The 25177-nt window shown below is 48.9% G+C and overlaps 7 protein-coding genes across 7 annotated transcripts; 4 read left to right on the top strand and 3 right to left on the bottom strand.

Moving 5' to 3' along the window:
* Positions 1 to 544: 544 nt before the first annotated feature.
* ANOM_004072 (uncharacterized protein) lies at positions 545 to 3196 on the bottom strand (the record flags this gene model as incomplete). The annotated part of the gene is made up of 7 exons (XM_015549329.1): positions 545 to 876; positions 929 to 1134; positions 1191 to 1344; positions 1417 to 1509; positions 2491 to 2700; positions 2724 to 2848; positions 2896 to 3196. The coding sequence occupies 7 exons, from the start codon at positions 3194 to 3196 to the stop codon at positions 745 to 747; spliced, it is 1221 nt and encodes a 406-aa protein (XP_015408500.1). The 3' UTR covers positions 545 to 744.
* A 521-nt stretch (positions 3197 to 3717) lies between these two features.
* Positions 3718 to 6541, top strand: ANOM_004071 (putative Rho guanyl nucleotide exchange factor; the record flags this gene model as incomplete). The annotated part of the gene is made up of 7 exons (XM_015549328.1): positions 3718 to 3720; positions 3940 to 4335; positions 4395 to 4703; positions 4755 to 4955; positions 5009 to 5227; positions 5292 to 5517; positions 5577 to 6541. 7 exons carry the CDS (start codon positions 3718 to 3720, stop codon positions 6539 to 6541), a joined length of 2319 nt encoding a protein of 772 aa, XP_015408489.1.
* A 398-nt stretch (positions 6542 to 6939) lies between these two features.
* ANOM_004070 (SBDS family protein) lies at positions 6940 to 7864 on the top strand (the record flags this gene model as incomplete). Its single annotated transcript, XM_015549327.1, has 3 exons — positions 6940 to 7382; positions 7453 to 7576; positions 7640 to 7864. Coding segments are annotated over 3 exons (402 nt in total), but the record flags the coding sequence as incomplete, so codon positions are not given.
* Positions 7865 to 7977: 113 nt separating this feature from the next.
* Positions 7978 to 10363, bottom strand: ANOM_004069 (mismatch-specific DNA-glycosylase; the record flags this gene model as incomplete). The annotated part of the gene is made up of 5 exons (XM_015549326.1): positions 7978 to 8513; positions 8591 to 9011; positions 9825 to 9872; positions 9931 to 10247; positions 10306 to 10363. The coding sequence occupies 5 exons, from the start codon at positions 10361 to 10363 to the stop codon at positions 7978 to 7980; spliced, it is 1380 nt and encodes a 459-aa protein (XP_015408479.1).
* A 2967-nt stretch (positions 10364 to 13330) lies between these two features.
* On the top strand, positions 13331 to 15140 carry ANOM_004068 (putative NADPH oxidase (NoxA); the record flags this gene model as incomplete). Its single annotated transcript, XM_015549325.1, has 5 exons — positions 13331 to 13425; positions 13478 to 13732; positions 13780 to 14189; positions 14253 to 14496; positions 14525 to 15140. The coding sequence occupies 5 exons, from the start codon at positions 13331 to 13333 to the stop codon at positions 15138 to 15140; spliced, it is 1620 nt and encodes a 539-aa protein (XP_015408480.1).
* A 288-nt stretch (positions 15141 to 15428) lies between these two features.
* On the bottom strand, positions 15429 to 19014 carry ANOM_004067 (uncharacterized protein; the record flags this gene model as incomplete). The annotated part of the gene is made up of 3 exons (XM_015549324.1): positions 15429 to 16412; positions 16462 to 18930; positions 18994 to 19014. The coding sequence occupies 3 exons, from the start codon at positions 19012 to 19014 to the stop codon at positions 15429 to 15431; spliced, it is 3474 nt and encodes a 1157-aa protein (XP_015408483.1).
* A 267-nt stretch (positions 19015 to 19281) lies between these two features.
* Positions 19282 to 24886, top strand: utp10 (snoRNA-binding rRNA-processing protein UTP10; the record flags this gene model as incomplete). The annotated part of the gene is made up of 3 exons (XM_015549323.1): positions 19282 to 19658; positions 19730 to 24173; positions 24236 to 24886. 3 exons carry the CDS (start codon positions 19282 to 19284, stop codon positions 24884 to 24886), a joined length of 5472 nt encoding a protein of 1823 aa, XP_015408484.1.
* Positions 24887 to 25177: the final 291 nt, after the last annotated feature.

Below are 25177 nucleotides of genomic sequence, written 5' to 3'. Positions count from 1 at the left end.
TATATAGTCGTATCTATATATGGAGTATTCATAATCAAATTTACTGTGTGATTGTATAGAACCATCTATCAGAGATTCTTTTCTGGAAGTTATATCTGAAATCCCTGCACTAAAAGAATATCTACCGGTGAAGGTGTGTATATGTATACACCACTAGATAGTATTCGTGGTAGGTGAATTCTCGAGTCTCGTCACCTTGACAGTCTTCCCAACTAGGCAAAATGAAACATACACTGAAGATACCCCACATTCTATTCACTAGCCAACACTTTCTGACACAGACCAGAACTATTGACATCATGTATAGTGTTATGGATCATAATTACTACAGTTCATGGCATAGCTGATGATGTCTGTTCCACCCCCAATCTATCTCTATATATTAGTTGAGTCTAAGTGTATTCCCTGTCTCCTCTGTTTTGTCTTTCTCGTGAAATAAATGACGATGCTTTTGTTTGTTTTTCAATGGGCTATGCTAAAATAGCCAACAATCACAGAGCATGTTGTGGTTCTTTTGTGCTGTCAACAGTGTTATCGTTTCAAAAAAAATCAAGAACTTTGTGGAGAGTCTAGACTACTAGTAGTTATATGGAAAACGCATAATCATCCCCCGTCATCCTCAGGCCCATCCTCCGACCGCTATCGTTGTATCGTAATTCGAGACCTTGCATAACGAACCCAATAAGTTGGGAGGGACCACAGCCATAACGGTTGTCCAGCCCCATCCATCCATTTAATTCACGCTTACAGGTCGGCATCCTCCTCGTCGGGCAAAGGCATTTGGGCGGCAGCGTCCATCTCCGCCTGGTACTGCTTGAGAACTTCCTGGTCGACCGTGACCTCGGGGGGAGCAAGAGCAGGGGCAGCAACGAATTCCTAAATGCTATCTTAGCAGGCGACAACAGTGGACCACGGAAAGTTAACTTACCAGCTGGGGGTTGCCGACCAGCTTCCGGGCAAGCCAGAGGAAGGGCTTCTCGAAGTTGTAGTTCGACTTCGCGGAGATATCGTAGTACTGGAGGTTCTTCTTGCGGTGGAAGGTGATGGTCTTGGCCTTCACCTTACGCTCCTTAACATCGACCTTGTTGCCGCACAGCACGATGGGGATACCCTCGCAGACACGGACGAGGTCACCTAGAAGTTGGGTTACCTACTGATTCACATGCGGTGGAGGTGACGAAAGAACTTACGGTGCCAGTTGGGGACGTTCTTGTAGGTGATACGGGAGGTAACATCGAACATGATGATACCGCACTGGCCGTTGATATAGTATCCATCTCTCAGACCACCGAACTTCTCCTGACCGGCAGTATCCCACACGTCGAACTGGATGGTTCCCAGGTTCTACCACAATCGTTAGTCGCCTGAATATAGGATGGCGGTATAACCCAAAGCGGGGTCCCGGGCGGGGCATACGGTGCTGAAAGTGAGAGGGTGCACTTCGACACCGAGAGTTGCGATATACTTCTTCTCGAACTCGCCAGTAAGGTGGCGCTTGACGAAGGTGGTCTGTAAGGAAAAAATGTTAGTGGTAACGTCTCACTATCGGGTTGAGAAATCTGACGATGGCGGCGCAGAGGGCAGGATAAAGAGTGGGGATAGAGACGCCTTCTATGCCGGAAGATAGCGACCATGAGATATAGACTAGAAATATAGAGACTCTCTTTAATGAAAAAGAAAATGAATCCAACTTGCCTTTCCAGTACCACCGTCACCGACAAGGACAAGCTTAAAGGTTGGTGGGGCAGCAGCATGGTGATGTTTATGTGAGAAGAAAATGTGAAAAAAAGGTCTCAAAAACGATAAGGTCCCGGAAGAAGATGATGCGTGTCAAAAGTCGACAAACGGTTGCGACTGATGATAGATGAAGGGACGCGGTGTGTACGGTGAAGATAGGGTTTTTAGCACAGGGAGGGAACAAAGTGAAAGGCGAATCTGGTGATGGAATTTTTGCCCTGAGTCGGTCACCAAGTTTTACGTCACGTGTCTCAGCCTCAGGCACACATGCCCCGCAGGATTGCGGCAACTGCATGGCTATCGATTACTTTAGGTACCAAAACAAATATACTGATATGATGTACGGAGTTGATGGGGGAAAAAGCTACCACGATGTCTTCCGTAAATGTTTTCAGATCATCATCAGTGATCCTAATTAGTAGCTCCTTTGTGACATCTTCTTGCTTGTCCCATTAGATAACTCTAGTCATAAAAAACTATTCGTATGCCTCGTCAAATACAAAGGCCTTGTCTTCAAATCACAAAGGAACGAGATGACAGCCCAATAAACCACGACCACCCCAATCCCGTCGCGGCACAAGCTCCAAGTCCAGTTCTGTGGCATTAACCCCATCTTGACGGAGAACTTTGACGATTAAAGTACGCTGAAATGAAAGTCAGTCAGTTAGTCATTCGTAAAACTGGTCCTTCGCCTAAAGCGACAAACCGCCCCCAGGTACAAGTGAAACGAAGAGCAAAGGAGTAAAGGCTTACCCCTTCATTTTGTTGGACCATTTCGGCCACCTTCGAAAGACGCTCATGATTAATCCAATTAATGGCCCCAAAGCTGCGTATCTTGTCTCCCGCTTTCAGGCCAGCCTGATCCGCAGGACTTGCCGCTGCGACACTGTTTACTCTCGCGAATGGTGGCCCAAGCATCAGGCATCCGACGAAGAATTGCCAGTCAAACTGGATTGCGTTCCACTAGACCCATTTGTATTACCGACAGAAGATGTACCGCCTTGCGCGTGATGGAGATTCGAAAAATGATCGTGAATACCCTTCTCGAGATATTTCATGACCTCTTTGTGGTCATAGCGGAGTCGAATGATTTTCGCGCGTATTGTGCGGACTGCCTTAGGCTTAGCGACAGTTTGGATAAAGGAGAAATGTTCTTACTCTGGGCAACGTCGATATCGGCTCGTGGGAAGTCGTCGAAGGTAGTCAGCGATGAATTCATGTTAACTCCATGCTGCGAAAGACCCAAATGATTAGATATGTACTTGAGGGTAGTAGCCATCTGTCCACTCACAGAAGTAAGAACACTGCTTAACGCCGAAAGCTCCTCTTCAATACGTTCCTTTTCCTGCATCAATTCGACCATGGAGAGCTTGGCCGGATCGCGTTCAGACCCTCCGGTCGTTGTAGGACCGGAGGCCACTGTCGGAGCATGAATATTGTCGTCCATATGTATTCCCATCCTAAGATAAAACCAGGGAGAAGCCAGACATCGCTGCAGCTGTTGGGATAGAAAGCTAAGAAGAGTTGTCTGTGACAGTGGTAATAAGGTGGTGGTGATAGCTTGGTGGGTCTTTGTTCTGGAAAATCTGGGGCAATCTTGGCGCATGACCTTTTAAAGACCCTCTCACGTTGCTTATTTATACAGCTGCAATGAGAAGCAGACATCAATCGGTTTGAACTATTTTACATAGGGATAATTTGACTTTGGTGGATATATTCAGATTATGTGTTATGCAGGTCTAGTCAATTTTAATACCAAGCTTGTTACATGTACATTTCATTTGACATTGAAGTAGGTCGTACCTACCCATGCTTGTGCTGTTCACGATTAGTCGTATGTAGGTTCTGTAGGAAGGTGAAGTTTATCCTCCTTCCGTCTTGGTCTGTTTAGTCTTACTGTGCTATGGGGCATGGCTTCCTTTTATAGCATGCACCTTACGTTCTTCTGCCCCACGAGCTTCATGTATTCTTATTGAAGGGATGGTATGTGTTCTTCCCCACCGTGGGCTGTTCCATTCTATGAATAATCGTCATTCTACCCATCACTATGCAACGGCTCAAAGAAGAGGTGGCTGAAAAGCGCCACCTGGTCATGGGAGGCTTCGAATTAAAGGCAGAACACAGGAATTCAACTGATTCTCATGCGTCAGAAGAGCATATCCCAAGCTTCCTATCGTTCAGACGTTGGGTGAACAGCTTTAGGGCAAAAAAGAGCTACCACCCTGCCAGCGTCTAAGATACGTGGAGGGCTGGTCGGATAATACGCAGGCACGCTGTGATAATACTAATGCCTTGCCCTGCGGAGGACAGGATCTGCAGTGGGAATGTCTCTCCGGTCACTCATCCAACCTGGAGACTATCAAGACGAGTACCTTGAGCGTTGCCAGTCAAAGTGTAGCGAGATCGAGGGGAACCACCCAGAGTACGAATCGGAGTGTCGGCTCAGAGCTACGTGGGTCGATAGAGAGCCTAAGACCAGCATTGAGCTTTACGATCGACGAAGAAGCACAAAACCGGGCTGTTAAGCGACGGAAAGTTCTTCGAGAGATTATTACCACTGAATCTGACTATGTATTTGGGTTGAAAGCTCTTATCAATGTATAGCTTGCATTGGCTTCAAAGAGTTCGCCTCGAATCTGACTGGTTGATCATCCTAGGTGCTTTTCCTTTTATCCACAAGACCGGAGATCTACCACAACCTCCACCAAATTCGAGAACTACACGAAGACCTTCTGGCACGGATCCGCAAGGTGACACCAATGTCTACCCTTGCTGCAGAAGAATATGACAGATTGGTACCTCATGGCGTACATGGGCGCTTCAATCCTACCGATCTAAGCCCGAGAGCACTTCGGAATAGATCTATGAGAACATGTCATTTCAAGAAATCTGTAATTTCGCGCTTTAAAGCACTTGCAGCAGAAGCGAATGAAGCGCTGGAAGTAGCGGTTGAGATTGGGAAACTAGTACGTTGCCGGAGCTTGTTTAATTGGCAGTGCTGATACCTGGTTCTGCAGCCAAAGTCCTTCACAGCATATATGAATTTCTGTAGTAACTACGAGCAGCTTACGGAGGATGTGGATATTCTACGTCGATCAGTGCCGAACTGGTCGGTTTTGGAGAATGGTATCGAAGCCTTGTCAAAGTCGGTAGCGTCGATTGAGTACCAGGCCCTCGAGCATAACAAATCAATGCTGTTGCATGACCTCCTCATAAAGGTTAGAATTAACAGCTCAAAAGGATGTGCACCTAAATGCTGATGGAACCTCAGCCGATCCAACGCCTTTGCAAGTATCCACTACTGCTCCAAGAGTTACTAAAGTGGACCCATATCCAGGATGACCCGACTGCCCATGACGGGATTCACCAAGCATTGGAGAGCGTTCGTACGATGATCAATCAAATCAACAACGCACCTGGTAATCCGGTCAACAAAGGGATGGTTCAGAAGACCCTATTATTACAAGAGATGCTAAGGCTCCCCAGGCTGGTAAGTAACTGGACTGATATGAATCTAGTAGCTTGCGTACGAGCAGGATTTGATCAGATTCCAGGTTGCTCTTCATCACATTTACAAACAATTGGGACCCATGACCCTTTGTGGAGTGCTCCATGCTACATATCAGTCTTCGACGTGCCTTACCGGTGACTATATGGTCTGTGTCTTGTTCAAGAGCCACTTTTTGCTAGCCAAAATCAACAATGACGATCGCAGCTTAGGGGTGGTCGCGTGTTTGTATGTCTGCGATGCGAAGATCGATACCCTGAGGAATGGAAAGGGTAAGAATGCTCTCTTCTTTTCCTTTTCCCTCTCCGCCCTATGCTAAGTCGCAGAATAGGCCTCTGCTGCCATGGGTGCTTTTTCTCATGGAAATTGGTTTTTCAATATCAAAATAACAAATATGAGCTTGTTTTGAGCGCCTCATCCGCTTACGAAGAAAAACAGTGGAAAACGGAGTTTCTCAAGTCGGCCGCAATATCGGCTGATATGCAAAGGCCGGTGTCCTCGGAGCTGCGAGGATATTCCTTCTTGACCTTGGACTTGGCCCCTCTGGATAAAGTGTTGAGTTCCGAGCCTTCATTCTCTCGTACGGCCTCTGTCCACTCGGTAGCAATTTCGCGCGTGGAGTCCGACCTGCAGCATGTAGTGATCAAGAGAACGCACTGCCCACACAAGCAAGGACAGATTACCCGTCATATAGATGGCGAGTTCGAACGACCAAAATTATCGCTTCCAGAGTCACCAATAATACTGACAACTCGAAGACAAGACCGAATAAGACTGGAAAGAATTATCTCTTCAGTGTACACGCGGGAATGCCTCCCATACCCTGGCATGAGCCTAGCAAAAGGCGACATTCTCTTTCGGCCCAGTACAATTATGAGGCGCTTTACTGTCCGCCCGGGGGCCTACAGACGTTCAAGTTCCGTGAACCTTCCTCGAAGCCAGTCTGTCGTTGAGAAACCTTACTCTACCAGGGAGAGTACCCAGCGGAAATGGTCCAACGATAGTGACAAAGTCGAAGCCTTCCGCGCCAAATGGGGGTTTGACGATGAGAAGCACGTCGACAGTCTTCCCAAATCCAGCACGGGAACCATAAAACGCAGTAAGACATTAAGGCTAAGGCATCACCCAAGGTCATCTTGCGGCCTTAACCACCAGCAGACAGGCAAGGGAGACGGAAGTTGTGAGCGCGCCGAGAGTCCTTCATTGAAAACATCAATCCGAATCATGTTTAATTCCATGTCATTAAGGCGACCAAAGAGGAGCCAAGGCTTACGCATTAGTGTTAGTGGGGGATAATGATGCAATGCGGATGGAGAGAATCTGCGATATTGCGTCAGGGGTTGAGGGTCTAAGTGCTTCTATGTCAGAAAAGAAGGTATCTATTTGTTTCGTATCGATTCGCTGAGACAATGGGGGGAAGAGAGTGGGCTGAGGAATGCGGTGGTTGGCGAGGCAATTGGTATCAGATAATAGGAACATCTCCCCACCGAGCATTCGTTGAGTGCATCATCGCCATACTAAGTGAGAAATATGCAGGTTGCTTTGTCGTCGGGGCAAGAAAAAGCGGAGCCTATCGTAAGTCATTTCATATCGTCTCACGGGGTATGACGTCGGAGGGGTTGCTCATCAACCGTCAAATCTGTAGCACACGACCTTATTTAGAGACCGTACCAACCCTCTCAAGAGTGGCATAAAATAGCAGATTCATTTTCAAAGAATTTTATCCTACTCTTATCACTCTACTCTACTTATCTTGAGATCCTTCTCATACGTGACAGCCATTGACACCTTGAACTTTCCATCCCGCGGAACCACCGAGTGACGTCATCATATACTACCTCATCTCCCACGACAGCTCATAGACCTCCCACTGCTTTCCAACTTTCACTTCTCCCTCTTCTTTACTTCCAAACCAAAAGCTGAAGCATCAATTACTTCCCCTTACTACAAACCAATCCTCCAAATACACCAAGATGCCTCGTGCCAACGAACCTACCGCCAAGGTCTTCTACAAGGGAGCTTCCGAGGACTTCATCGTCTTCGTTGACGACATCCAGATTCTCAACAACTGGCGCAAGGACCGCTCAATCCCACTGGCCGATGTGGTAAACGGCTTTAAGATCTTTGTCACTCACAAGTAGGTCCCTCCCATCTACCTTCTCGCCCCTCTTCCCCAGAACAATTGCATACTAACATCCGTCTACTAGACACGGTGCTCAAGGCATCATGGACAACGCTAGTAAGGGTATTCTGGAAACCGAGTTCGGCACATCGAACGAGGATGAGTGCATCAAGAAGATTCTAGAGAACGGTGATTACCAGTCCTCTGTGGTATGTTCTTTCCCCGCCCCTCACTGAGATTCTCCATGGATTTTACTGACTTTTAACTCTTAGACGAGGGAACGCCAGGATGATACCAATGTTGCTAACGGCCCCGTTGGCATTGGCCGGTAATTTCTTAATTTAGCGGAGCTAAGCATGTTTTTATGAGCCATGGATTGGGTTGTTATTGGGGTGTTTTCTTGAAATTTTATTGTATCTTAGGATGGGATGGATGGGGTTATGCTTGCATAAATCATGGCATCAATGAAATAACCTTCCACTGAGTGGATCTTGTTTGTGTTTGATTTCCCTTGGGATTTCCTCGTTGTAGCGTCGTACATGAGACTAAAGTACGTTAGGTGGTATTGTTCATGTAATTGCATAATACGTACTCAGATCCTTGTATATAGTTACATTGGACGGGTATTCTTGGCTTCTCGTCGACTCTTCACCCATTTCCCCAATTCGTTCCATACGGCCTGTTTCTCAGCCATGCTCATCCCGGCTGCCAGTCCACTAGTAGTGGTAGCAACAAACACCGGCGCCCCATTCCACCCCTCACCCCGACCCATGTTCTCCGACTCGTCTTGCCATCCGTAGCGGAATTCTTCCTTCCGGATCGCTCGACCCTTACGTACCCGCCATACGGCCTCCCAGATACTCTTTCCAACAAGACAAACGGCCTCTGGCCGTTGCTTGGCTACTTTCTCTTCTAGCACCGGCACGCCGGCGTCCATCTCCGCCTTGCTGAGCATGCTGGCGTCGCGGGTCGGACGCTCTACAATGTTGGTGTTTCCGATGTTATATAGTTCCGGTAGCCGGTAGGTATCAGAGGGAGGGTGGCGAATCGTCGTGATCCCAGACCAATGCAGGAGCTTCCAATATAGGTTCGATGGGTGGGCGTAGACGTGCCCCGTGGCACCGGTCATGATACCCGGGTTGACGCCTACCAGGAGAGGGTGAGGTTCGATGGGATGGTGTCGCGGAGGAGCGAGACGGGGGAAGACGCTGGTGTACTCTTACGAGAAGAGGGCTGACGGCGAGCGCGAGAACGACCCGGTGTACTTGGCTCCGTGGCGGGCGACGGGGACGGCGAGGCGAGGGAAGCCGGTGATGATGATGATGCGGAGCGAGAACGGGTTATCCGTTTGGGGAGGTTGAGGACGGCGGCAGAGACGGCTTTCTTTCTTCGCTTGGAGTTTGAGTCATTGTCGTTGCTGGATGCTTGGTCGTTGGACTCTGATTCAGACTTCCTTTTGGATAATGTATCTTGTCTTGAAGGGATATTCTTGGACATGTGGAAGTATTGGTTTAGTCTGCCGTTGAAGCTGGTCTTCTTGTTAACGGGCACGTCTTCAGTATCATCTGTGGCGAGGGCTGTTTCGATGTGGAAATCCTCGTTGGAAGCTGGAGGCGACATTCCGCTTCCAGGGGATTGTGGGAGCTTTGGCTGGGATTAGTGGTATGTGGTATCAGTTCGCAGGCAACTTTGAAGGAAGTCAAATCTAGAAAATATTTGGAAGCCTTTATATCATTATTAGCTGTTAAATGGTTAGTGCGATATTCTATTTTCTTCCATTGAAGGTCGAGCGCAGGAGGAAAGGTAGGTACCTACAGAGAGCGATGATAGGCCAGTCATATTGTTGATGTTATAGTCACGTGTAGAATGTTCCCCCATTAGGTTAGGGTGGCAAGGCATCCAGGCACCGAGGTTTTCGCCTTCCATTCGGACGATTAGTTTCCAAGTTGGCAGCGAGACCTACGTGGTCAACCCATTTTTCTAAAAATTTTTGCTCTGAATTTAATCGGTAATCAACCATAGCACTGGTATATATAGGTAGTATATATGTATGTACATGAGCCAAGATACTATACCCACTGAAGTCGCCAATCCGGCTATTACTAGCCTATTCTCCGTCGCTCTAGTATGTACTCTGCCCAATTAATTGGAGGTTGCTTTGGGGTCTAAAGTTCGCGCTCCATGGACTTGGCTTTGATAATTTGGTTTGATGATCGTGTTCATAATGCCTCCATTTTTTCTTTTCTGTTCAAGGTCTTCCTCTGTGCCTCACTATCGGTGGTATCAATTATGGTCGAGAGAGAGGGTCGGACTGAAACCAGGTAAGGCCATTGCTGGCTACTCATATCTTATCTTGAAGAACTGGGGGTAAACGCCGATGGCCACCCAAATAGTCATTAATTATGTCGTTTCACGTCATTAGGTCGTAATTCAAGCGCTAGACACGCATCGTTATACTTTGAGGGAATTTCGTTTAGGTAAGGTCCAAGGCACCGCGCAGACAACCTATATCTTTGTTAGACATGCTATCTCTGTGATTCAAGCTTCTTGCAAATGTACGAACCTCGCCTTCGGAATAAGCCCAGAAGTATACACCTATTCCGACAAGGTAATATATGGCGGGATCAGTTCCCTGGTATAGGAGCATAGAAAGTAGAGCGCTAAGAGGATATAGGATAAGACGAAATTCAATACTGCGATGTGGTAACGTCCCGGCAAAGTATTTCAGTGGCCATTCCCATGCGAGACCAAGCAGTCCCAAAAGCAGGTTGAGAATTTGTAACACCGGGATCGGTTTTACTGCGCCGTTGAGATTCTTCGTCATGAAATCCCAGAACACTTTCGGCCAGATGAAGCCTTCGATGGCACTGCCTACTTGATCTGTGGATCGGTGAAACGCGTTAGCTTGTCTCTATCCGACAGGGAAGAGCCAACATACATGCCGCGGCCGTGAGGATTATCAAGCGGGCCCAGTGGTTTTTGATAAGCCTTCCCATGGCACTCCGAATCTTCCTCGGCAGCCACGTAGAGTGAGAACTGCGACGCTTTCGTCCAGCGAAAGGAGTTTAACTTGAGAGTCGATAGAATTGCTGACGTCTCACAAGCAAGGAATTATGGTCGGCGTGGCCAGCTATCCTCGTCATCGATTGTATCAATTGAAGTCGCGTGCAGTGGAAGACCCAGTGAGAACATGGCAAGTGAAGTCGTATAAAGTTGATTGTTGCTCTGCGAACAGGTCGGATCTGAATGTGATAGTCGTAGATAAAGTTAAGATCAAATGATAAATCACATCACAAAACATCAATGCGCGCAGGATCGAGCGTGACCCTTCGTGGAGTCCAGAGAGTCATGTCCATGGAAGCGGTATGAATGGTAAATGGAGGGGGACTGAGAAGGAATACATAGCTTCCCGGCGCCTAAAGAGGGTCACCACATGATCTCGATTGCCCCATCAACAGATCCGTATGCACGCATGAAATCCCATCGTACAGCGATGTGATACGCGGATTCGTTTCAAGAACCGCTCAAGACCAAGAGCCAATTGGAAGCATTATGCCGCTTCAGAGGACATACTCGGTACTCTCCTCTTGGGTTCTTCACGGGGATAGAGCTCTCGACGCTCTTGATTGGACTTGAGAAAGTAGAGACGTTGTGACAGCCAAGTTCAATCCCAGCACTTTCACTCTTCAAAACCCTGGTTGGGCGCTACATCTATGCGGAAAGCAATGGTCTCTAGCAAATCAGAAGGGAGAACTGGCGAGATGGAAGGTGTTCAGCACATTAGCGCCGCGACGGTGCGTGACAGTGGAGCGCAACCTGCAGGAGATTTACGGGAACAGAATTTAGTCGCCGATACTTGTGCCACTCCCGCATTCTGATTGACCGCACAAGCCCCATGCTAAACAATTAGGGCCTGGTCATTGCTCTTTGACCAGGAAGATTTTTGTGAAGACCCACGAAGCGGGGAACAGTATCCTGGTTGCTGCTGGTATTTCCATGCCCGATGGCTGTTCTGCCTCGGCGGTAACTGATGCTACACAGCCATATCTGCACAGGCACTCATGCCCATTCAATGTTGTCTCATAATCCAAATACAACACACAGGAGGATTAAGGGAAAAACAAGACCAAGTTGGAAGGATTTCAAGGCGATTAATCGAGGCGCAGATAATCATTGGTCTCACCGTCTTTTCTGTATCACCGCCAGCCACTGCGCTAGATCACCAACTAGTTTTGAATTATGAATGTTTACTACCGAGTTGGCCACACTAGCTATGGGGTAGATGTGACGAGCTGTCCATCATGCAGAGCCGAGCAGTCCAGGATCCTCGTCCGCATCATCTCGGACTCGGATATCTTGGGCTCTCCTGACGCCAAGGCCCAACCGTCGGTGGAAATCAGAATATGCACGGAGATGGTTGCCACTTTGGACTAGTTCTTTTAATACTGCGATGCTGAGAAGCGACTGAAAGAGCTATATTTGGTAGCGACCCTAGGTTGATCAACTCATGCGATGGACGGGGTTGCTACTAGGCCGTGCGACGGGAAGCGCGCTTGCAGAGCGCCTCTCATAGGGCAACCTCAAAATGAGTGGCAGGATCTCCACCCTCAAAGAAGCAAATCACCTGGTGGCATGAGTATAAGAAAAATCGTAAGTTAGCTACAGTGATGCCAAGGACGCACTCCTCCCCAATCATTCTCGACTTATGCTCGAGCCACATGGTTATCACTAGGATATGAGAAGATCAGAAGAATTTCGACGGAAAAGATAGCGATGGCCCCTCCAGATTACTATTTTTGAACATCAAGCTAGTGGGAGAAGAATAATATGATGGTGGCATAACTTGCTAATCAAGGTTCAGAACTAATTGTGATAGATATCTGGCCGTTCATCCTCTGGCCAAGAATACGAGAAGCAAGGCTGAACTCAATGAGAATCGCACGGGGCCCAATAGACACTTCTGACTCGAGACTGTGGCACATCACCGAGTTATACGATAGGATAGATTGAAGGTATCCTAGAGCGTGTTTCTGGGGGTATTTGAGGTGTGCTTTGAGGTACGTACATACATAGGTAGGAGTGGTGCACAGAGCGTTGAAGTCACTGGATGTTCAATGCCCTAAGAGTCGTCGTAGTGGTAGCTAGTGAGTGGATGGAGTAAATATAGCAAAAGGTGCATATTTAGTCTCTTCCCCCTCGACCGGTGGCTTTCCCCCTCCCTCTTCCCTGCAACCAAAACCACACCCCCGGAACCAAGGCAACAAAAGAAGAGTTCAATTAAAAAAAAGAAAAAAGAAAAAAAATTAATCGAATCTCCATCACTGGACCCCACATTAGTTCTCTCAACGTTCAAACCACTTTTGTCTATGGCCTGGTAACTGTCAAGCTAACAATGGTTGAATTGACTTGCGCCGTACCCTGGCACCAACCTATTGTTGTTTAGCATCATAATAATCGTGTGTGGCTTCGCTTTCAGTTGCTTTAATCGGCCACTGAGCACTTACTGTCGCTGAAGCCCATTTCCTCGCTATATCACCTACGGCCAGCACATGATATCGCGAAGGATCAAGGCAAAAGGGAAAAACTACCGATTCATATACGTCCTGGGAACGCTGGTTTATCGCTTTCCTACGCTATCATTGCTGGGGGGCTCGGCCAATATCCGGTTGTTTAACTTACGTTTCTCTCGACAAAAATACCTAAGCCAGTATACAGAAGATCAAGATTGCATGGATTGCAGACAGGGAACATCTGAGCCATTCGTATGCAAAAATTGCTCCTCTGGTCTGAGGCACAGGCATATTTTACTCCCGAAAGGCACACAAGACGTTGACGCTACAAAACGATTCTCGTCTCGTACCACCAGTCATTGCTGGTCGATGACACAGCTACCCTTTCCTTGTTCTTGTTAGACTTGCCCGCGGGAATTGACTACGTTGCTTTTCATTCCGCGTGGGGCCAGCATGTCATACACATGGGGTTCTCTGTTTACTGGTTCTAAAATCCTGTTCTATATACTCTTCTGGGGTTCTCATATTGCGGTGTTTGCACTTGGGTGGTAAGTATGCCGGTCTATATGATCTTGCGACTAGCTCGCTGAGAATTCATAGGTATTTCCAAGCCAACAATTCAAAATTGGATGCCCTCAATGCCCTCGAATATTCCGTCTGGATCTCCAGAGGTGCAGGCTTAGTACTGACATTCGATGGAACCCTGATTCTGTTGCCCATGTGCAGGAACATTGTCAAAACTCTCAGGCCTAGGATCCGATGGCTACCGCTCGATGAATCGATATGGTTCCACCGCCAAGTCAGCTATGCTCTGCTTATCTTTACCATTCTCCATGTGGCCGCCCATTATGTCAAGTAAGTAAGGGCCTCAAAGAATCATCCATAGCTCTAACACGCAATAGCTTTTATAACGTCGAGAAGAACAACATTCGGCCCGTTACAGCCGTTCAAATACATTTCACTGAAGCAGGGGGGATTACAGGTCACGTAATGCTCTTTTGCATGATGCTAATATATACTACGGCTCATCACCGGATCCGCCAGCAGTCGTTTGAGACCTTCTGGTATACTCACCACTTATTCGTGCCCTTTATGTTAGCCCTCTACACTCACGCTACGGGTTGTTTTGTTCGCGACTCTACAGAACCATACTCACCCTTCGCGGGTGAAGATTTCTGGAAACATTGTATCGGATACGAAGGATGGAGATGGGAGCTAGTAGCAGGTGGTCTTTACCTCCTCGAAAGGCTCTATCGTGAGATTCGATCTCGGCGTGAAACAGTAATAACAAAGGTGATCCGTCATCCATACGGTATGTTGACAATAGTTCCATGGTCTTTTGCCCAGCATCTCGATGACCTAACAATCAAAATAGATGCCATGGAGATCCAATTCCGTAAGGAGAGCATGAGGTACAAAGCCGGCCAATGGCTCTTCATCCAAGTCCCTGAGGTGTCGAGCAACCAATGGCACCCCTTTACCATCACCTCCTGCCCGTTTGACCCGTACATCAGTATCCACGTCCGCCAAGTGGGAGACTTCACACGAGCCCTCGGTGACGCCCTTGGATGCGGACCGGCCCAAGCCAGAGACCTCGAAGGCCTCGACCCGCTCGGAATGTATGAGGTTGCGCTTGAAAACGGACAGAAAATGCCTCAACTCCGCGTCGACGGACCCTACGGAGCCCCAGCTGAGGACGTTTCGAAACGAAATCGCTGTTCTCATTGGAACTGGCATCGGCGTCACACCATGGGCATCCATCCTAAAGAACATCTGGCACATGCGCGCTGGACCTAACCCGCCCCGTCGTCTTCGCCGCGTCGAGTTCATCTGGGTCTGCAAGGATACCTCTTCCTTCGAATGGTTCCAGGCTCTCTTATCCTCACTCGAGTCCCAGTCTGCCTACGAGGCAGCAAACGAAGGGCGAGTGGAATTCTTGCGCATCCACACCTACCTTACACAACGTCTAGACGACGACACTACCGCTAACATCTACCTCAATTCCGTCGGCCAGGAGGTCGACCCCCTCACGGAGCTGAAGAGTCGGACCAACTTCGGCCGTCCAAACTTCCAGCGTCTCTTCACTGCCATGCGCGATGGTCTCCAAGACGGGACATACATGCCTGGCTTATATGCCGAATTTGCAACGCAGATCGGAGTATATTTCTGCGGACCCAATGCCGCTGCTCGGCAGATCAGGGAAGCTGCCATGACATCGGCAACTAAGGATATTAAGTTCAAGTTCTGGAAAGAACACTTCTAATGAGGGGTTTGTTCTGGAGAGGAGAGCCGGGTCTAGTGGCTCCGGTGATTTTTTGATGAGTTACGAGTTTTCTTTATCGACATCTTTCTTTCCCCTTTTCGACAATGCGAGTTGCGTGTCATTGACTAGTGTATGTACCTGATGAGATGCAATGCCCTGTACAGTAGACCAGTATATAGTTATAAATGGTTCACTCTTCAATTTGCTAGGGTGAATAGTTATGGTATCTTTTCCTGTATTTCATAGGCCAAAGACTGATATGATACACGTTGATTGAATAATAGGTTGTCATAGTTGCATCTGCTCATCCTCGCTATCGGCATCTTCCGGCATGGCAATTGGTAGCCCCAGCGCAGCTGTCTTCTGCTGCATCTCCGCCAACAGCTCGTCCAACTCATCTTCGATATCGACATGAACCCGCAATTCCTTCTCTATCAGGACATTATACACACTTCGTAGCTCATAGAAGTTCATGCCATCGCCCTTCCGTGATGCGCTTGGATGCAGCTCCCGGACGATATCTGCCCTGAGATGGCTGAAGGCAAGCATGATGAGCTCTTTGGACCAAGGACAGGCGCGCATACCACGGTAGAAGACATCTTTGGCACGATTGATGTCGTGCTGAGATAGCTCGAAGAGAATGTAGAGTTTCCAGAGTGTGAGGTTGGAGCGGGCGGTGGAAAGTGTGTTATGGTGCGTTGAGGTCATCGGGTCTTTGTCGCCAATAGCCTTTTCGAAAGCCGCACGGACAGAGTGTGGGGTAGAACCGGCATACACAGGACGATTTAGTTCGGTGAAGATAGAGAATAAGTGGGATGTGATTGGTACTTGGGTTGTGAAGATTTGGTCGGCACGGTTGTGGGCTTTCGTCGTTATGTCCATGATGGTATCCCTAACGCGCTCTTCGATACGGAACCGAGATTCGTTCCAAGCAAAGAGGGACAGAAATATCGTGTTATGGGGGAATAAGGATATGCTATCTGCCAGCAGAGCACGAATCTGGGAGGGCTTGTATATGCTGCTTGTGCGGGCGTGATAGTAGAGCAGTCTTGCACGCGCTTGGTGCAGGAGTTCAATAGAAATGGATCTGAACGATTCGAACTTTGCTGGCAATGTTGCAAGTCTGTTGAAGCCATTGCTGTATGGCTGAAGGGCTTTATTTAGATCCCGAGAGTTAGAAAGGTATGTTAGTATTGCTAGACAGTCCGTGCAGGCCACAAAAGTGTTGGCTTTTCCGGCTGCAAGCGAGGCCTCTTGGTTATCTGATAGTAACTGCTTTGAGTTAGCCTAGTGGTAAGGAGTGAAAAGCTTGTCTACTTACACTCTGAGTCTTCAGCAGGCTTGTTGGGTTGAATATGTATTGTTTAGAATCCACCGGAGCCTTCAGGCTAGGACTGCTCTGAGGCATAGAACTGAAGAGATAAGATACATAATCTAAGCTGCCAGCCTCCAGCATCTCCCATATACAAGTATGCCAAAGGAGAACAGCATCGACCTTTTCCTCCTCAGTAAACGTCTTACTGTTTTGGCTCATAGATAGAGTGGTCTCCCACACACGGTTGGCGGCCTCCAGGTTGCCTGACCGACGTTCAATAAGAGCATACACATTGTAGAGCCACAGGCTGGACGGCCGCTTTTTGAGTAAGGATTTCGCATACTTTGCTGCCTTGCTGCGGTCACCTGCAAACTCCACCGCAATCGCATACGCAGCCAAATGGTCATTTTGTGGCATCAGCTCTACCAAAGATCTCAATACCTTGGAAACCCAACCGGGGTCGACATCGGACCGAGAGTTCAGTACGCTTGTAGCCCAAGGACCAATGGAGGAGAACCATGCCTCGTGGTCCGCGAAAAGAGTATCGAATGAATGAACAAAGTTCTGGAAGTAGCCCGGCGCCGAAGCGGTATTTCTAGCATCGGTGTCGTATTTAGGAACCCAGCGATCAAGCGTGGAATCAGAGCTACTCATGAATTCATTTCGCAAGAAGCTGTCACCCATCCAGTGATTGGTTGTCTTCGAGTTGCTGGAGAATGCAATAGGAGGAAGATGACAGAAGTATAGAAAGCTGTCAACCAGCACGTCTGTTGATGCTAAGCCCCATACAAGCGATAGGACCTCCAGAAGATCGGCCGAGAGAACTACACGATAGGGATCATCGTTCTCTTCATCTAAGCTGCGAGCTGGAAGGCGAGCGTTGTTAATTCGTTCCCGTTCGCATGACATCCAAGACGCGAATACAGACTTCGAGTTCACTCGATTTTGTGATGTGAAGGATCTGGGCTCCAAAAGAGTATTAAGGCCGCTCTGCCAGCCCTTTGCGCCAACTTCACCAATACGCACAACTTCAGAATCCCAGAAATCCATGAACGCCGACAGCACCTCTTCTCGAGCTGTGACAGAATCCGTTGTCCCCGATTGAAAGAACGTAAGCTCTAGAATTGCTTGCCATAGACCTACTGCATGTTCGGTGAATCCGGCTTCCCGAATGAAAAGCGTCAAGCGAAGGAAGAGGTAGACTTGAACATGGGCTTTCTCCGGGTTGTCGGATGCAGATCTGTTCAATCTCATACAATCAATGAACGTAGCATAGCATCGTTCGTAAGTAAATTCAAGAAATTCAGTCTGTCGGAAATCAAGATATTTGACCCAGAGGCTAATGAAATGAGGATTTGATTTCAGTACAGCCTGCCACCGTGCTGAAAGCTTTTTCGTGTCCCAAAGTTTGGCGCCTTCTTCTAGAAGACCGAGGAGAAGAAGATCACGAGAAGCATGTCCTCCAACCTTCTTCAAGGCTTTCTCATAGAGGGATATCTTGATATCGGCCAAGCTCTTCTTTTCAGCATACGTGAGGGTTTTCGTTTCTCCTTCGGAGCCTTTCAGAAGAGATTCCTGATGCTCGACAAGGTCAATCCATGCACGCACATCGGTGGGATTGCGCTCAACATTCCTGGACAGCTCGACATTGCGCTGTTTAACTTCTTTATCAGGGTCGACTCGCGCCGTCTCGTCACCACTCAAATCGGTGTCTGATACTTCTTCCATGTCACTGGGAAGGTTATCCTCTTGCTTCGCCTTTCCATGAATTGAACGATAGCCATATCTCTCGTCGTCCGAACCCTCATGTCCTGAGACATCGCTGCGTTTGTGATGCACGGAGGCCGTAAGTGGAAGATAATCTTTCGAGGCGTCTGCAGCTGCATCTAACGTAGGTGCTGGTCGTATCCGAAGTAGTTTCGTTCTCTGTGTGCTCCCCCCAGATATTATACTCTTCGACCTTGTCCTTGAGCCATCGGAGCGCCAGGCATCTGCCTTGATGATCAACGCGTCTCCTTCGGCGGTATCGCGATCGATCTTATAGGTTGGAGGAAGACCTAGCACGCTACCTCGACCTATCCGGTAGTAGAGCGGAACATTGTAACGATGAATAGTACCGTATATGATATTGTATCTATCACCTTTACGATCCACAACATATAGATCTGACGCCTCCGCCTCTAACTTCACGGTGTCTCGCGGCACCAATCGGTGCTCAGGAATAAGCTCCCGTTCGGAATGAGACGCCTCCTTATGGTCATGACGGATGTTTTTACGCTCTCTTCGACGATCTCTAGAGCGGGAACGGTCTCGGTGATGTCTGTGTCTCGAACGGTGTCGTTTTGAGTGGTGTCTGTGCCTGTCTTCTTTGTCGGAGCTGTCGCGACTGCGGCGCTCGGGAGGCCGATCAGCTTCGGGTGGAGGCGCTGGTCGAGGCTTGAAGCTGGCGAACCGAGGGATGGACTTCTTCTCCGGCTAGAAAAAATATATTGCAATTAGTTTCGATAGTAGATCAATGTTCCAAGAAAAAGGACCAACCTGAGAGCTAGAGGAATCCATGCTCCTGAGCGTGAGGCATCGTGAGCCTTGAAGATCAGTTGTTTGGTGGTTGTCACTGGAAAAACTCCGCCTCCGCTTCCCGTAATTTTTTCTGGTTGGAGAGGCGGCAGTAAAAAAAAAGGCTACTCCGATCACCCACCGTTGCCGGCGTGAAAAAATAACCCAATACGCCTGGGGAGACTGAATTGTTGTTCAAGTTCGAGAAGTGTGTTTCTGAGGGATGGGTTACTATTGTAAATACGGTTAAGGAACAATATACGCTTCAAGATGGCATCGTCCCTCGCTGCGCAGCTGTCGCAGATTGCGGCAAACTCGACCAACCAGTTAAACCTCAAGGCGCAGAGGATAGCGCATTCACAATCTTTGATTTTCGACAGAAAGGTCGCCGGGTCCCAAGATTTCGATACGATCTATGATATATGCAACGAAGGTTTCCAGGAATTATGCGAGTTGGATCCCCGATTTGCGCAATTCGAGCGCACGATCTTCAGCGAACAGAGCAAGGCGCAGGAGCGAACGGAAATGAACGTTGCCCAGAATAAGGAGCTGGATGCAGTTTTGGAGACTTTCCTTGCTTTGGTCGGAGGGAAATTATTGCTGAGTCCTGCTGTAAAGGCTGTTGACTGGCTCATTAGGCGTTTTCGGTACGATTGAAACGATTCATTGACCTCAATCTCCAAACTGTTCGACAACCATGGGCTAACAGAATGTGCAGGATACACGAATATAACACGGAGTTTACGATCCTCACTTTCCTTCCATATCACACCACCCCTCTGTTCCTGAACCTATTGTCGATACTTCCAGAGGATCTGACACCGACCTTCAAAATTCTCAATCCCTATAAGAAAAGCTCAATCAACCCCCCGCGCCATCCTCTCGTGCACAGTGCTACCACAAACAAGCCATTCTTCGCAGCTTTAAATAGATACACCATTCAAGTCAGCAGGGAACGAGCGGGTCACCATGCGCTTTTGACGTTTTGGGCGGGTATCGTAACAGAGTCTGTTGCTGGAATGCTGGATTCGGGGCGTTCGGGTCGACGAAACATTGAGAAGGAAAACCACGACGATATCATCATGCGAGTTCTTCCGGTATTGAATGACGGGTTGGCTATGAAGGATGTAGCAGAGTTGGTCATCGGGTGCTACATGGTTTGCGTGGCTATTGCACAAAAAGCTTCTCTGCACGACAAGGTCATCGATAGCTTGATGGAGGCTGTGGCAGAGTCTTGGACGGAAGAAACGGTGAACTCAGGTCTTGTATGCTTAGCTGTTCTTGCACAGAAGAAGCCGGACACGACGCTACCAAAGCGTGTTTTCAAAGCCATCCTTCGATTGGAGAACCCTCTACAGCAGTTGTCCGAAACTTCGAAACAGCACCGTGCATCTCAACTACTACTTGGATTGGTGGCAGGCTGTGTACAGGACCTCTCGAAGCAGAAAGACACAGCCCGTCTTGATTTCTTGTCGCTTATGTTCGAGAGTGAACTGTTAGGAGAGGCTGAATTGGGCAGTGGCATGGCCTTGGTCTTGCGCGCTAGTGGCAATGCTCATAAGGATGGTGTCATGTCTCTGGATGCGCAAACCCATCTCGCGGATCTGGTACAGCACTTCGGTCGGTCGGAATCCCTGCGTCCTATCTTCCAGAAGACCGTTGCGGAGTCATCCTTTGATATTGCTGCTATCGAACAAAACCTGCAAACAGTTATCGAGTCCGCACCCGCTCCCAAAGCCTTGGAAGACGTGGAGATGGAAGACGCGGAGAAGGAAGAGGAGCAAGATAATTTCACGCCGGCTCTAGAGTCTCTGGCGGGTAGCTCGTTCAAGGGCTCATATCTCAGCACCCAATCCATCCCAGTGTTCGATAACCTTGTCCGGACTTTTGGCTTGGGTATTGGGTCTCAAGAGAAGCTTGATGCCTTCGCCAGCCTGCCAGCTCTTGACAAAGCGAACGCTACAAAATCTCCTCAATATCTGTCTTTCTTTGTCCGGGTCTTCTCCGGGTCATATCCCATTGGCACCAGAGTGGCTGCGTTGAATATGGTCTCTTCGTTCCTCACTACTGCCTCCATTGACGTGGATCTCCAAGCGTTACTGCCATTTGTCTTAGCCACTCTTGCCGATCCTTCAGAGCGAGTTCGTCGGGAGGCTGCTGGCATTTTGACTATCATTGGTAGCCTCCACAAGAACAAGAAGGGTGATGCTCCAGGAGGTATCTGGGCCAGCAACACAATTTACGGTCAAGACAGTCAGCCAAAGAATATCCAATGGATCCCGGGCCGCGATTTACAGAAGGTTTTTGAGCGTGCTTTGCTTCCAGGATTGGAAGAATATGTCATTGATCCAGATCATATCGGCCGAGTCCTCGAGGCTACTTTGCGTGGTTCGTCCGTTTCGGACTCGGAGTCGTCTGAGCTTAAGAAGGCCGTTCGATTAAGCTTTTTCACCTGCCTCTGCTCTCATGCTGTTCATGTCCCGCTCTATGCACCCAAGTTTGGCTTGTTAAAGCTTCTTAACCGTGTTGAAAAGGCTGGTGGAACGACCCGTACTAAGGAGCTTGGGCCGCTACTAAAGAACTGGAGAGAGATGGGTGGACAGCAGGCCAAGGATGTTTGCGAGAAGGAGCGAGTCCCCGTTTCGGAGATGGAGAACCAGATTGTCTTGACGGTGACACCAAAGGAGAGAGACGCTATCACCGTGCTTTTATCAACCGTGAGCCCGTATTCGGAGTCCTTGAGCTCTTCTTTCGTCGGCGCAGTCTTCGGTCGTATGAAGGATGTCTGGCCCAAGGTTTCTGAAGACCGGCAAGTCCTTGCCGCGGAGAATCTGTTTGAGATATCTCTGGAACAGTCTGATTCGCCACTGGTTGATGGTTGTAGGGACATCCTACGCAGTGTAGAGCTTCCGGGAGCTGTACTTTCTCAATTCATTCAGAAGATTCCTGCCACAGTCACTGATATGGAAGGTCTTGGACCAGCTCCCAAGAGAAGGCGCACCAGCCAGAGCAATATGGTCGCAATGACTGTCAAGGATGAGGCTACTCTCAGTGAACTCATGGAGAAGATGACCTTCATTCTGGAGTTGGTAGATAGTTCTTTCCCTGAGACTCACCCGGAATTGGCCGACGGCTTGTTCCAAACCCTGGCTGCTCTTCACCACTTCAAGTCTCAAGTTCAGTCAGGAATGAGTTACCTGCTCAGCTTGGCACTTGGCAGCTTGTTGGCTATTGTCAACCGCTCGAAGACCATTGGTAAGCCACAGTTCGATACCTCCGTTATTCGCGCGGATCTGGTTGTCGATTGTGTCCGCACTACCGACAGTCCTCAAGTGCAGAACGCAGCCCTTCTCTTGGTCGCGGGACTGTCTGTCATTGCTCCTGAAGTGGTTCTCCACAGTGTGATGCCAATCTTCACTTTCATGGGCTCCAGCGTGCTCAAGAAGGATGACGACTACTCTGTTTCCGTGATCGATCAAACGATTGACCAAGTCGTTCCGGCCCTCATTCAGTCATTGCGTAACCAGAAGCGTGACGTTGTGTCAGGGACATCCGAGTTGCTGCTCAGCTTCACCGCTGCCTTCGAGCACATCCCTTCACATCGCCGCCTCCGACTTTTCCACGCCCTTATTACCAAACTTGGAACCCAGGACTTCTTGTTCGCTGTTTTGTCCATGCTCGCAAATAGATATTCCATGGATAAGGATGTTTTGATTTTGATGACGGGCCTGGTATCGGATGCCAATGCTCCTGTTGAACTTGCCACCTACAGCAAGTATCTCGGACTGGTCAGCGACTCTCTCAAGTCGAAGCCTGGTATTTCACAAGTTCTCCTTGGAATCGGAAGTGACGATGGCCGTGAGCCTCAGAAGGTTGCCGTTGACCTTCTACGGGCTTTGGCCTATCTGTTTAGGCATTCTTCTCTCAAATCAAAGATGGCCAAAGCTTTCACAACAGAGGAAGGTGATGAACCTCAACAAATCCGCGCCCTTTTCTCGCAGATCCTGGAACAAACCTTGGCAATTGGAGACAACATGCAGGACATGAAGCCCGTCAGCCAGGCAAGTGGCGAAGTTCTCAGTGCACTGTTCGGAACCTTATCGCTCGTCGATTTCCTCGACACGATCGAGGTGTTGCTTCAGCGTCCCAACGATGAACTCCGCCGCAAGGTTCTCCGACTTCTGGAAGGCCGGTTACGTCAGAACCCTGAACGCGACAGTCCTTCCCAAACCAGAATGTTGGACTTCTTGCCCGTCTTGGTCAAGATTGTCGAGTCTTCGCCAGACATCCTGCTCAAGCATGCTGCGGTGGCTTGCATCGACCGCATAGCCGACAAGTATGGTAAGAAGGACCCGTCGAAGGTTATCCCTGCCGCCAGGGTTGTTGCTAGTGAGGTTTGCATCGGACAGGAGGACAACCGTATTCGCATCATGGGCGTGCTGTGTCTTGCCTCTATGGCCGAAGTCCTGGGCCAGGCCATGATCCCTGCCTTACCGGACACACTCAACCGCTCGCTGGCCTTGCTTGAATTGAGCTTGAAGGATGGCAAGGAGAACACAAGGTTGCACGATGCTGTTTACTCCTTGTTCTCGGCTCTTTTCGTCCACCTTCCTTACATGATCTCCGCTTCTCATCTGGACAAGGTCCTTGTACTTTCGTACAAGTCCGCCATGAACGATGAGTATGAAGAGGAGAGCCGGCAGGAGGCGTTGAGACTTATGGCCAAGAAGGTTGATGCTTCTGCAACGTTCGGCGCAGTCGACCGCAACTGGCAGCATGCCGTGCAAGCCGGACCAGAAGCTACGAAGGAAACTCTGGAAGTCGTCAGCATGGCCATTGAGAAGCATCCGAAGTCATCTACCGCGAAGAACCTCCCTGTCATCACCAATATTCTTTTCAAGGCGTTCGATTTGCGTCGCGAGCAACTCGCACTGGGATCGGATGCTACTTTTGACTTGTCTGATGTAGACGAGATCGAGGAAATTGTCAACGAGGTCACAATCAAGATGATTTACAAGCTCAACGACTCAACCTTCCGTCCTATCTTCACCAAGCTCCTCGAGTGGGCAACAACTGGCGTTTCAAAGAAGGATACACAGGGCAGCCTGGCCCGGCTCACGACCTTCTACAAGTTCCTGCAGGTCTTCTTCGGCACTCTTCAGGTAAGCACAATATTGTCCCGGACTCTCTTCAACCCAGTCAACCCTATTCTAACAAACCACAGTCCATTGTCACCGGATATGCCAGCTACATCATCGAGAACGTAGTATCAGTCCTCGGCAAAGCCAGCCCGTCCAACCCCAACACCAAATCCCTCTGGTTGGCAACTATGCGCCTGCTCAAGAACGCCTTCGAGCATGACCAAGACGGTAAGCTTAACAAACAGTTTCCTAACCCTAACCCAAGCAGATTAACTAACACAACCCAAAACAGAGTCTGGCAATCACCTTCACACCTCACCAAAATCGCAACACCCCTAATCTCGCAACTCGCCCACGCCACTCACTCCACAACAGCAACCCTCGTCATCAACGAAGCCATCCCAGCAATCACCGAACTGGCCGTGGCAGCCGACTCCACAGACAACCACAAGGAACTCAACACAGTCCTTATGCGGTACCTGCGTCCCTCAGCCGGCCCCACCGGCAAAGCCGCCGGCGGCGAGAACCCGCACACGCGTCTCGCAGCCCTCAAGACGGAACAGGCGCTCACCGAGCAGCTGGGCGAGGAATGGCTTGCTCTGTTGCCCGAGATGCTGCCCTACATCAGTGAACTGATGGAAGACGAGGACGAGAACGTGGAGAAGGAGGTTCGCAAATGGGTTAAGCAGATCGAGGACGTGCTCGGCGAGAAGTTGGATGATATGTTGACCTGATGTGCTTTCCGATCGGGACGAAGTCAAGTTTTCAAAAGAGGTTCTGGGCATTTCTGGCGTTGGAATTCTGTTCTTGAGTGGAGATGTTCTTTGTGTATAGAAAAGTTGGCTTGGTTTTGCTGTGTTGCCCTTGAATATATAATTCATAGATTTTGGTTCTACCTACTACTGACCAGTAGAACCTTTTTCAGCATGTCTCTGTCCATCATCCTCTTTTACAATTTATACTATAGACACATGGAAAGATAAGAAAAATCAAAACGCAAACATCATGAGATACAAGACCCCTTG

This window comes from Aspergillus nomiae (assembly GCF_001204775.2).
Source record: "Aspergillus nomiae NRRL 13137 chromosome Unknown contig00077, whole genome shotgun sequence".
Classification (NCBI taxonomy): domain Eukaryota; kingdom Fungi; phylum Ascomycota; class Eurotiomycetes; order Eurotiales; family Aspergillaceae; genus Aspergillus; species Aspergillus nomiae.
This window is presented reverse-complemented; position numbering and strand designations above follow the sequence as displayed.